Source organism: Coregonus clupeaformis, chromosome 6, assembly GCF_020615455.1.
Source record: "Coregonus clupeaformis isolate EN_2021a chromosome 6, ASM2061545v1, whole genome shotgun sequence".
In the NCBI taxonomy this organism is placed as follows: domain Eukaryota; kingdom Metazoa; phylum Chordata; class Actinopteri; order Salmoniformes; family Salmonidae; genus Coregonus; species Coregonus clupeaformis.
This window is the reverse complement of record NC_059197.1, coordinates 14,159,244-14,171,982: the sequence shown is the minus strand read 5'-3', so window position 1 is coordinate 14,171,982 and position 12,739 is coordinate 14,159,244. Positions and strand designations below refer to the sequence as shown.

Here is a 12,739-nt window from a genome sequence, read left to right as displayed (position 1 = left end):
AAATAATGAAAAACTATCGACCAAATTTATTAATTTTAAAATGTTAATTACTTCTCCCTGCCATTATCATTAACGTGATGATAAGACAAGACATGTGAAAAAAACAACGTTGTTAACATATGGGCAAGAAAAGGTTGAAGACCCCTGATCTAGGGTGATTAACACAGTGAGGTCGTCAATCGCATTGAACAGTACCAGCCACACGGTGGCGACAGAGAAGCGCTTTTCCCCCTTGGCGATGTGCAGGACTGCAATTGTTGATATTAAAAGTGGTATGGGATGGACGGTATGGATGAGACCTCTGTTTAATGGGATACAATAAATGTTTTATCATGCCCAGGCTATTTCACAACCGTTTAAAATCCATGCAGATAATCAAGGCTTTCAATGGACATCACATAAAAAATTTGATATGGAAACTTATAGCCTGATGAGACCTGCATTGTTAGGCCGACTGACATGATACATCGATAAATGAGTATGACAGTATAGGATAGGAAAGTGTTTCTCTCTCCTCTCTCTCTCTCACACACGTGCACGCGCGCACACCCGCACGCTCTGTTATTTTGTACGACTCAATTGTATGTAGGCTAATGGCGGTATACTGAATACCTTTCTGTAAATAAACACACACCTGAATAATCTATAATAACAAGAAGACAAAGGGCTCTCCTCCCATCTATGTACCTCTCAAGTTGTGAAGAAATCACAACATACCCTTCTGAGGCTCTTACATAACACCCCATCATCCCCAGTAGTCATCTGACATTGTTAGCACAGGTACTGGGACTTGGGTCGATGGGTGGTGTCATTATAGAGTATATAATAAACATCAGAGAAACCTATAAAGTATTTCCTGTTACAATGTCTTCTCCAGAGGAAATGTATTTTCTCATCAAATAATTTTGTATAACACTGAAATGATCAAAATGAATGAAATTGGATTATAGGCCAGTTGAAATGGCTAGTAACGATGATTAAGTATTGATTGAAACAGGGCTACACATTAACTAGATTTCTTATAGTGATGCAGATAAAAGGAAAAATATGAAAATGATGGATTTCATGATGTTGTAACTTTGCCTAGTAGCTAAAGATCAGTATCCTACTTTCTGGCAGACAATGGACCAACAGAAGTAAATATGTTCAGAAGTAAAAACTTTTATTTTGTCCAATTTTTTTCCTATAAAAAAGCCCTTTTTCAAAAGTTAGTACTTAATACATGGCAGGAATTACAATAATAATAAAATGGTTAATTGCAAAATGACATTTATATGTTTAATATCCAAAATACATTGCATATACGAAGTAGCACAGTTCCCCTTTCATTGAACATTACTGTTAATGAGAGGTGGATGTAAAGGGTACATTTTAGATTATTACCTTCATGCTACATTTAACAAATTCCCTTTAGTTCACACCTCTAAAGCAATGGAGCTTCAAGAGATGCTTGCTGTGAATATTAGGGGTGTCTGTGCTCATTTGCATAATATACCTGGCCAATTTAAAGGCACAGACAAAAGCTGGCAATTTCTGGGCGGTTGGCTTAATGATATGAGACATTGCAAGTATTGTTGGCCTATTTTAGAATTGAAAGCAACCATAATCATGGTATATACAGAATAACAGATTTACTATAAGTATAGGATTATGATTCAAGCAGGCATTTGTGGTTTTTGGTAATAACTAGCTAGAACAAATATTGTGTTCACTGCAAGGCACTGAGGTCATTACAAATTGAATTTCAGAAAACTAAAAAAAAAACTGCCCAAATGTACAGATATAAAACGTAAAAAAATGTTGAACATACTACATATCAGTAACGGACTTAACAATGTTTGCATTTTTGACCGAGGTCAACTCGTATTAATTCTCTTGACTTTTTAAAACTGTGTCACATATGAAAATAACTCCGCATAATTTATACAGTAAGTTGCTTTAATGCCTAGTTGACCAATGTTTACAAAATAATAGAAAATAGGTCTGACGAACGCACAGCATTCGCGAATCTGAGGATTTCTCTGTTTTCATCCTTTCTTACTCTACTGGTTTTGTTCTTTATTTAGTAAACCATTTATTTTCATGAAGTACTGAGACAAGTCCAGATTCAGCTGTTTAAATACACTTGTTTCTTTCATACAATACATTTTAAACATCTGAAAATGCACGTTTTGAAATGGCAGTGCTGTATGAATGCACAGAGACAGATGAGGGTTGACATGACATGACATAGTGCTATGGTAAGTCACTCTGTGTCGACACTTGCCAAGGCCTGGACAGAAGAGGAAGAGACCACCATAAGACACGCAGCTCTTCTAGAAACATCTGTGATTGTCAAATTGAGAATGTGTTCCATGGACCAGAGGGCATTCACATTAATAATGACTTGGTCCAACAAAACATCTGGGAATGGAACGAACCAACGGCTGAAGAGGACAAACAGCATAGTTCCTATAACAACAGCCAACCGGTGTGTGGCACCCTGAAAACATAGCTACAGCGCTTCACTTCCAATTCTGGTCTCCAACTTACCTACTTCCAGTTTGGAGGATAAATTAAGTGTGAATCAATGGCGTATTCCAGTTGCCAACATTTCATTTTCATTCAGTGCTGAGAAGTCCTTTTATTTGGAGCCCTACCTCCACAGTTCCAGATGACTCTCCACACACTGTTAACAGAACATGAGACAGATGGACATGATGTTGATCTGAGACCCTCATACAGGACTGGAACGAGGAACAAGGCAGGAGCTTACCATATAAGGGAAATGTAGATTGAGACCCATAGAGAATGGGTCCATGTCTGTGATCAGGAACAAATTAGGTATGAGAGCCTCTATGGTCACTCAATAAGGCTGCATCTGTGTGGGTAACCGTGTCCAGATTTTGGGGGGCTCTGAACTGGCCCATGGGTGCTGCTTACAGGGGACAGAAAGGCAGAAAAAACACAGACGCACTGTTACGCACATCAAAAACACTAAACAAAACAAACATGGAAACACTCTTGTCTTGTAAATAAGTAGTACTCCATTTGGATCACAGCATCCAGTTTTTTTTTTTATCCTTCAAAGATTCCTTCAGTTAGCTTCCTTCATTTTGCCAGTTAAGAGCAGACTTTGGGTTGAGGCGGAGAATCCCCCTTTCTCTCAGTCTTAGTTGGTTTGGTTTCATTGTGGTTTCAGGTCAGCGCTGGTGGGTTTGGTTGGAGGAAGAGGAGGGAAGGTTGGGGGAAGACGTCACGGTGCAGTGGGGTTTAGTAGTAACTGCCCAGGTGGGAGGGCACGTGGGAGTTGGGGTGGCGGGGGACGCTGTGGTTGGGGTAGATGCCCCCTGTAGGGGAGCTCCAGTACGGAGCGGTGGGTCCAAAGAAGTTAGAAGAGGTGACGGGCATGGAGGGAGGGTGTGGGGACACGAAGTTGACCTTCTGCTGGTGGGCATGGTAGGAGGGCACGTATGCCAGGTCCGAGGGGTACTTGTACATGGAGGACTCGGTGGGGTGGGGCTGCAGGGCCTGGGCGATACCGTGGAAGTCAAACTTGTAGGCGTAGCGCTTGCCGTGCACCTTGGTCATGATGTTCTTGTCATAGTAGTAGCGCAGGGCGCGGCTCAGCTTGTCGTAGTTCATGTTGGGCTTGCTCTTCCTCTCGCCCCAGCGACGCGCCACCTCGTCCGGGTCCGTCATCTTGAACTCTCCGTTGGTGCCCTCCCAAGTGATGCAGCCGGCATTGGCGCTGTCTGACAGGAGCTCCAGCAGGAACTGCCACAGCTGGATCTGTCCTGAACCTGACCAGGAAACACACACACACACACACACACACACACACACACACACACACACACACACACACACACACACACACACACACACACACACACACACACACAGACACACACACACACACACAGACACACACACACAGGTCAAATCAACAGCTGTTCTATCCCTGAACAACTAACAGTCCATTGATCAAAGACCCATAACTCATTATGTACTTACTGAATACTGCAGTAAAGTAGAATGCCAATGTGCACAATTCTCAGCAGATAAAAAAAATTCTGTGACTATTTTACAGAGAAATCCACCAGGGCCATAATGAAGCAATGTAGGTTGAGAATGTAGTTTACATCTGATATATGATTGGTCTCATACATCCTCCTGAACCTACCTGGGTTGGCCAGTCGACTGCTGGTGGGCCCCAGGATCTGGTAAGGATCTGTGGAGAGAGAGAGAGAGGGGTCTGTTAGTCTGTAACTATCACTATACATTAGGCTGATACTCATCCAGATGGGTGTAACCCACCGTGGCTGTCTTAGGTGGAATGCACACACATGATGGAAGGAATGAGCAGGGTGAAATACATTACCTGGCTGAGGTCTGGGCTGTTCAGTGGATTTGGACACGTTCTGTGTGACCACAGGTGAGCCTGAAGAGGGAGAAGTTAGGAAGGGAAAGAAGGAAAGAAACAGGAGGGAGGAAAGCCAGTTGGGCGGTCATGGATAAATCACGGTACACATCTTAATGGCACTTCAGCCCCATTCCAAAGAAAACAGCCCAATAACTGGTGGCTAGGGTAAGTGCTTAAAGTTCACAGATTTCAGGGTTGACGACTGAGGATTTAATCATTGGTGGTCTGCCTTGCGTGCTTAGGTTGAGTGTGGGCTCTCACACGTATCACTATGAGCTAGGGAAGAATGTATGTGATGATGCGTGATGGGTAGGACCATATCCTAATTCCTTGTGTGGTTTGGCTACAAGTCTTTCTCCGACTCAGTAAAGCAAAAAGCATGCTTACCTTTCCCACTGTGCATGTTGTTCGACCATCCAGTCCGTCGTACAGCATCATATGAGGGGTCTGAGAAGTAGAGAGAGAGAGAGAAAGAGAGATTTGTCAACATTAAACACTCTACTGCACTTCCTAACATTTAATATTGGAGTATTGCATTTATTTTTCCTATAGACGGTTGACTGACATCGTCACGAAATTGATGCACACACGCATCGATGAGGCAGAAGGCCGTGTGGTGTTAAGACTCTGAATGGTCAGATAGCTAGCAACAATTACATGAAGGTGCTGTGTGGGGTATCGTAGGTGGCTCGTTTTAACTTGATGTATCTTGTTTTTAAAAAAATATATATATATATATATATATATTAAAACATACAATCTACCTGCAGTGAAGCCACTCAACATTTACATTACATTCAGTCATCTAACAGACTCCCATCCAGAGCGACCCACAGCAGCAAGGCCATCTGTATGCGTTTGAGTGCATGTGTGGCACTATTTACATGTGTGTATATGTGTGTCCGTGCGTGTGCACGTGTGCGTTTGAATGCGAGTGTGTGTATATGCATGTGTACACTCATACAAGCACATGTACGGCATCAGCCTCAGGAAAACAGGCATTGGATGTAACAGTGTTCCCCCTAAGTTTCATTCAAACATACTTTATTTTTGGTTTATTTTGACTTTATTTTTGACCGTCATTCTATCCCCCGTCCAGCAACTCCACTCCCACTTGTCTCCAGTTCCACATCCCAACCCTCAGTTTCCCTCAGCCCATCCCACCTATCTCTGCTGGCCACCCTCTTCGGATTTCTACGCGCCATATATCTTTCAACTATGCTGTGATGTTTAACATACAATTTGAATCTATCTAATCAAATAGAATCCACAGATTGCGAGTTGAAGATAAATAATTTTACTAAGAGTATTAGTATATTAGTAATTGACTGACCAGGTCTCTCCAGATCTCCCAACAATGCTATTTTAGATTAAAGTTATGCTTTTTCAGCCATTCCTGAACCTGAGACCAGAAACAGGCTACCTGTGGGCAATACCAGAACAAATGTTGTATCTTGTAATTGATACCATGTCTTGCTTTGAGGTGTTTTGACATGTCATGTCTATGCTAATATGGCTAAAACTAACTGTAACAATGTTTTTTGAGAGACAACGAGTGCTCATTGTACAAATGTATTTATGTTTTCAATAAACTTTGGAGACTAAATATAGTTGACATGTTGTCAACAATCTAGGCTAACCCAATCTATTTTGCCCCATGGTTGCGCACACATTGGTTTTGTTGCTAAACAACCAAGCAGCCTATACACGAGTGGGAAATAAACTGATTCTAGCTCGAGAACATGAACCCTCTACTTCATCTCATAATATACACTAGTCCTGAATTAAAAAGGGGTAGTGGCTCTTTTCGATATGTGGCTGTGTATGTTCTTGGCTGTACTCTCTACTTCCCCACCTGCAAGTGAACCCATCTCAGGAACACAACTTGGCTTTATACAAGCAACAAGATTGTCAAGGAAATAAGGCAGAGGAGTGATGCCAAGAGCCGGCTATAAAAAGGTTTGCCTGCCTATCCAAGCCCTGTCCAAGAAACCCTGTGCAGCAGGATATCTGGCCCAGGTGATGTGGGTTTATCTGGCATACAACTATGTCTCAAAACTAGAGGAACCAACAAGATGTCTTCGATAAAATGACAGTTTCACGTTTGCGAGGTTCCCAACTGATTGAATGCGGTCTGGGCACCTGGATTGCTACCAGTTGTAATCAATCTCCTTGAAGTGCAGATAAAACAGGATGTATATTTTCGCCATCAAGGCATCAAAAGCAGTACTGCACATTCCCATCTAAATTGAAAGTACATGCAATTTCACCTTCATTTGGCTGGCAACGACTATAGCACCCCTGACAGTTAGCTTTGTTACCAGCTAAGACTGTACCACATGCAGAGAGTCACCAGACAGGAGGAGATATAACAGCCAGTGAAGGAAGACACATATCTAACAGATATAATATCCCACTAGTCTTACATATAGCCGATGTAATGTCCTACTAATATAACATATAGCCGATGTAATGTCCTACTAATATAACATCTCACCGATATAATGTCCTACTAGTTTTACATCTAACCAATATAATGTCCCACTAGTTTTACATCTAACCGATATAATGTCCTGCTAATATAACATCTAACCGATATAATATCCCACTAGTCTTACATATAGCTGATGTAATGTCCTACTAATATTACATATAGCTGATGTAATGTCCTACTAATATTACATATAGCTGATGTAATGTCCTACTAATATTACATATAGCTGATGTAATGTCCTACTAATATTACATATAGCTGATGTAATGTCCTACTAATATTACATATAGCTGATGTAATGTCCTACTAATAATACATATAGCTGATGTAATGTCCTACTAATATTACATATAGCTGATGTAATGTCCTACTAATATTACATATAGCTGATGTAATGTCCTACTAATATTACATATAGCTGATGTAATGTCCTACTAATATTACATATAGCTGATGTAATGTCGTACTAGTCTTCCATCATGTTATAATGGCTATATTAATCCTTTTAATGTGTCAATTCTCATGATGTCACCACTGTTTTTATGTTTGGTCACATAAGTGGTGCTCATATAAGCCCCTGCTGAGCTCAACATGCAATTAAGAGACACAGCAGGTGTCTAACGTGAAGACGTAAGGCTCTAAATCGTAGTATGTGTGTGTGTGTGTCTGTGTGTCACGCTACATATACAGCCAAGGGACAGCTAGAACTTAACATGCTTCACTGTGGTGATACAGACACCCTTCTATTACAGGAGGTCTTGACACAACTAACCTTCCAACACCACATAATGTGGCTCCTTCTGACTCATCAGTAACCTCAGCATCTACAACTGGTTGAGATCCAGGTCATGGCTTCTCTAAACATTATCCAACACTGCCGTCTTGTGGTCAGAAACATGCCATTTCTTATAAAACAAACATTTGGAAATGCAGACCTTCCACTGGTTTACTTCAACCAACATTGAATAAATCAAAACGCATGTCCACTTTAGTGTTGAGTACTTCTCAAACCACAAACATGACTCAAAGCTGTAACAGAAAAAAAACACCCTGGCTTTGTAGGAAGCAATGTCACTAGAAAGTGTTTTATTGTCTAACATTAATTATACATCTACAATTACAATTGTAACTTATTTCCTTTTGCTCATGTGTGTTTGTGCTTTATAAAACCGTCCTTCAGCAGAAACTTGCATTTTAAACTATGAACCCCAGAGTTGGCTCAATGGGCCCGAACCTGGAAGAACTAAACAAAGAGTGGGCCTCTCTTTTCTCTCTCTGTCGGATGGACCTGGGGTGGGTAGGATGAAGGGAGCTGGGTGGAGTGGTAGAGAGAGAGGGGGAGGGAGAAGACAGAGAGAGAGAGAGAGAGAGAGAGGGATAATGAATTGAATTGAATTGAGATAGAAGAGAGTGAGAGAGAGACAGCGAGTGAGAGAGAGAGAGAGACAGAGAGCGAGCGAGCTAGGAATAACAGTTGGGCGGCCGGGGCTCAGTAGAGGCTGTCAGGTCCAATCTGCAGTGGGCTGGTGGTAGTCTAGGAGCAACGACTGGGGGAGAGTCCTAGGAGAGTTGCGTTTCCTGCCTGCCTCGCCTGCAGACAACCTCTCTTTGTTTTACTGCCTCTTTTTTCCCCTCTCCCGTCCCCCCTCCTCTGCGAAAAAACACACAGGGGCTACCTCCTTCCAAGAGAAGGGTCACAAACAGAAGGGGGAGAGAGAGAGAGAGAGAGAGAGAGAGAGAGAGAGAGAGAGAGAGAGAGAGAGAGAGAGAGAGAGAGAGAGAGAGAGAGAGAGAGAGAGAGAGAGAGAGAGAGAGAGAGAGAGAGAGAGAGAGAGAGAGAAACCCAAGATACCCAGGCAGACGAAACACAACGTTGGAATTTGAAAAGAAAACAATAGCGTTGTATCCCGCTACTGTCTGATTTGGAGCAGAGGACGTGGTTGGATAGACTACGCTCAGCTCCACTATGTAGCCTTTTGACATGAGAGAGGGTCACATCCCTGCAATATCCTCATATTAAGGGTTCACCACTATAGACAGTGGGGAAGTTCCTATTCCTGATTCGATTAGGGTCCGAGTCAGAACAGAGGGGCATGGGTGGACATGAGACGTAAGTGAGGCACCATTCAGCAGAGGACAGGAGAGGAGAAGTGAGGAGAAGAGAGGAGAGGAGAGGAGAGGAGAGGAGAGGAGAGGAGAGGAGAGGAGAGGAGAGGAGAGGAGAGGAGAGGAGAGGAGAGGAGAGGAGAGGAGAGGAGAGGAGAGGAGAGGAGAGGAGAATACTAGTCAGTTGCACAACTGAATGCATTCAACTGAAATGTGTCTTCCACATTTAACCCAAACCCCTCTGAATCGGAGAGTTGCAGGGGGCTGCCTTAATCGACATCCACGTCATTGGCGCCCGGGGAGCAGTTGCTGTGGGGGTTAACTGCCTTGCTCAAGGGCAGAAGAGGAGACGAGAGGGGAGGACAGGGTACGAAAGGAGAAGAGAGGAAAGGAGAAGAGATGATAGGAGAGGGGGCAGCCAGGCAGACAGACTGGGAAGGACGACCAGAGTCCAGATGAGCACACCAGGTCAGGGACACAGTCAGCCATGCAAACTCAACAGACACCACAAAAAGTATGGCACGTCAGAGCCCCTCTCCCTCTTTTTCCAGGCCCTCTCTGAGTGGAGCCAGTTTCCACTCTAGGCTGGGGTGTGGTGCAATGCTCGCTCCTGGGAGACTTGACTGCAGACCAGCTATTCAAAACAAGGGCTGGGCACCAGCGAGAGAGAAGTCTAGTCATGGACTGCTTTTAACCCAAAGTCTCAGCCAAAGACACAGACTCAGACAGAGCATGGCTTTTTATACTGTATGCAGGTGCTTTAAAAGCCATCTGTGTGAGAAAGGAAAAGAGCTGACAATATGAGGAAGAGGCAGCTGCCAAGCTTTAGCAGACACAATGGACATACAATGGATAGAGTACTGTACGTATGCCTGGCTATACAACCATTGTAAAGCAGCAGTCCTCCACTTGGGAGGCCATAGAAGGAAAGATAAAAGACAAAGAATTAAGCCCATCAATCTCTAAAGCTTCCCTCTCTGTGACCACTGAGGAGCCATGTGGTAAATCACTGAATCTCCAAACTATCTCCCTGTACCCTTTAGCTCAACACACATGCAAGCAAGCACATGAACACACACACACAAACGCACTCACACACACCCACACGTTTCATGGCTGCTGCATTCCATGTTTTATATGCTCACTTTTATTCATAACATTGCTTTTTACATCAGACAGTCTGGAAAAGATTTGGAGGTCTCCTGCTGAATAATGGTGCTTACTATACCCTGAGAGAGCTGAGATGGTATGTGACCCATTTCTACAGGCAATATGACTGTGAACATCTGGTGTTAGAAAGTTGATAGAAGTCTCAATGCTGGCATTTCTTGAAGCAAAAGGCTTTTATGGAATTTGGGCTGTGACTGAGTTTGTATTAGGAGAAGAAGGGGCACTGTTATTTGGTAGCCTATAATAGAAATCACTTCTCTGTGTTGGGGAAATGGTGTTGAGGGGAGTTGACCTGCTGGATCTGCCAGTCTAAATACCTGCCACTGAGAACCAGGAAGAAGGGGTCAGAAGTGACACTGCAGAATCTTATTGATCGTGTCTATTGTCTTTTGTCAATGTCTATTGTCTAAAAAAAACTAAATAAAATTGTACAAAAAAAAAAGAATGTTATCGAGCATGCCCATTGGCCTGATGATATGAACCAGGGTGAGAACAGTGTAACTCATCGGTGGAATAGAGGGGCATGTTGAACATTTATCAGCCTAGTTTCTTCCTCTCTCCCCAGCTAGATACGCCCTTTTCCTGTGAGCCAGACTATCAGTGTTATTGCAGCCTGTTCTCATGTACTGTATGTGGTGGTGACTTCACAGTCCACATGTAAAGGATATGTACCTCATCTCACAGGCACTAATACAGGCTTAGGCGGGTCTGACGCACCAAGTCTGGAACCAACAGGATCCTGAACAGCTTCTACCCCTAAGCCATAAGACTGATAAATGGTTAGTTAAATAGTTAACCAATCAGCTATCCGGACTATCTGCATTGACTCTTTTTGCACTTATTTTTTAAACTCATAACATACGCTAGTGCTACTGTTTACTATCTGTCACTTTATTCCTAGTTACAGTGCAATCGGAAAGTATTCAGACCCCTTGACTTTTTCCACATTTTGTTACGTTACAGCCTTATTCTAAAATTGATTAAATCGTTTTTTTTCTTCATTAATCTACACACAATACCCCATAATGACAAAGCAAAAACAGGTTTTTAGACATTTTAGCACATTTATAAAAAGAAAAACTGAAATATCACATTTACATTAGCATTCAGACCCTTTACTCAGTACTTTGTTGAAGCACCTTTGGCAGCGATTACAGCCTTGAGTCTTCTTGGATATGACTCTACAAGCTTGGCACATCTGTATTTGGGGAGCTTCTCCCATTCTACTCTGCAGATCCTCTCAAGCTCTGTCAGGTTGGATGGGGAGCGCCTCTGCACAGCTATTTTCAGGTCTCTCCAGAGATGTTCGATCGGGTTCAAGTCTGTGCTCTGGCTGGGCCACTCAAGGACATTCAGAGACTTTTCCTGAAGCCACTCCTGCATTGTCATGGCTGTGTGCTTAGGGTCGTTGTCCTATTGGAAGGTGAACCTTCGCCCCAGTCTGAGGTCCTGAGCACTCTTAAGCAGGTTTTCATCAAGGATCTCTCTGTACTTTGCTCCGTTCATCTTTCCCTCGATCCTGACTAGTCTCCCAGTCCCTGCTGCTGAAAAACATCCCCACAGCATGATGCTGCCACCACCATACTTCACCGTAGGGATGGTGCCAGGTTTCCTCCAAATGTGACACTTGGCATTCAGGCCAAAGAGTTCAATCTTGGTTTCAGCAGACCAGAGAATCTTGTTTCTCATGGTCTGAGAGTCCTTTAGGTGCCTTTTGGCAAACTCCAAGCGGGCTGTCATGTGCCTTTTACTGAGGAGTGGCTTCTGTCTGGCTACTCTACCATAAAGGCCTGATTGGTGGAGTGCTGCAGAGATGGAGCTCTGACAGAGTGACCATCGAGTTCTTGGTCATCTCCCTGACCAAGGCCCTTCTCCCCCGATTGCTTAGTTTGGCCGGGCTGCCAGCTCTACGAAGAGTCTTGTGGTTCCAAACTTCTTCCATTTAAGAATGATGGAGGCCACTGTGTTCTTGGGGACCTTTAATGCTGCAGAATTTTTTTGGTACTCTTCCCCAGATCTGTGCCTCGACACAATCCTGTCTCAGAGCTCTATGGACAATTCTTTCGACCTCATGGCTTGGTTTTTGCTCTGACATGCACTGTCAACTGTGGGACCTTATATAGACAGGTGTGTGCCTTTCCAAATCATGTCCAATCAATTGAATTTACCACAGGTGGACTCCAAACAAGTTGTAGGAACATCTGAAGGATGATAAATGGAAACAGGATGCACCTGAGCTCAATTTCGAGTCTCATAGCAAAGGGTCTGAATACTTATGTAAATAAGGTATTTCTGTTTTTTATTTTAATACATTTGCAAAAGTTTTTAAAAACCTGTTTTCGCTTTGTCATGATGGGGTATTGTGTGTAGATTGATGAGGATTTGTATTTATTTAATCCATTTTAGAATAAGGCTGTAACGTAACAAAACGTGGAAAAAGTCTACCTCAGTTACCTCGTACCCGTGCACATCGACTCGGTACTGGTACCCCTTGTATATAGCCAAGTTATCGTTACTCATTGTGTATCTATTATTACTTTTATTATTATTATGTGTTTTACTTT

At 43.0% G+C, this 12,739-nt stretch overlaps 1 protein-coding gene across 7 annotated transcripts in view; it reads right to left on the bottom strand.

Annotated features, from left to right (window-relative positions):
• Window positions 1–1,803: 1,803 nt before the first annotated feature.
• The window catches only part of LOC121567772 (Friend leukemia integration 1 transcription factor), a 35,232-nt gene continuing 24,296 nt past the window's right edge, over window positions 1,804–12,739 (bottom strand). For all 7 annotated transcript variants that reach the window (XM_041878035.2, XM_041878036.2, XM_041878038.2 and 4 more), the window contains 4 exons: window positions 4,793–4,852; window positions 4,364–4,423; window positions 4,166–4,213; window positions 1,804–3,782 (listed from right to left, as the gene is read on the bottom strand). In XM_041878035.2, the coding sequence (XP_041733969.2) occupies window positions 3,253–3,782; window positions 4,166–4,213; window positions 4,364–4,423; window positions 4,793–4,852 (698 nt within the window). In that variant the 3' untranslated portion in view covers window positions 1,804–3,252. The remainder of the gene's footprint in view (window positions 3,783–4,165; window positions 4,214–4,363; window positions 4,424–4,792; window positions 4,853–12,739) is intronic.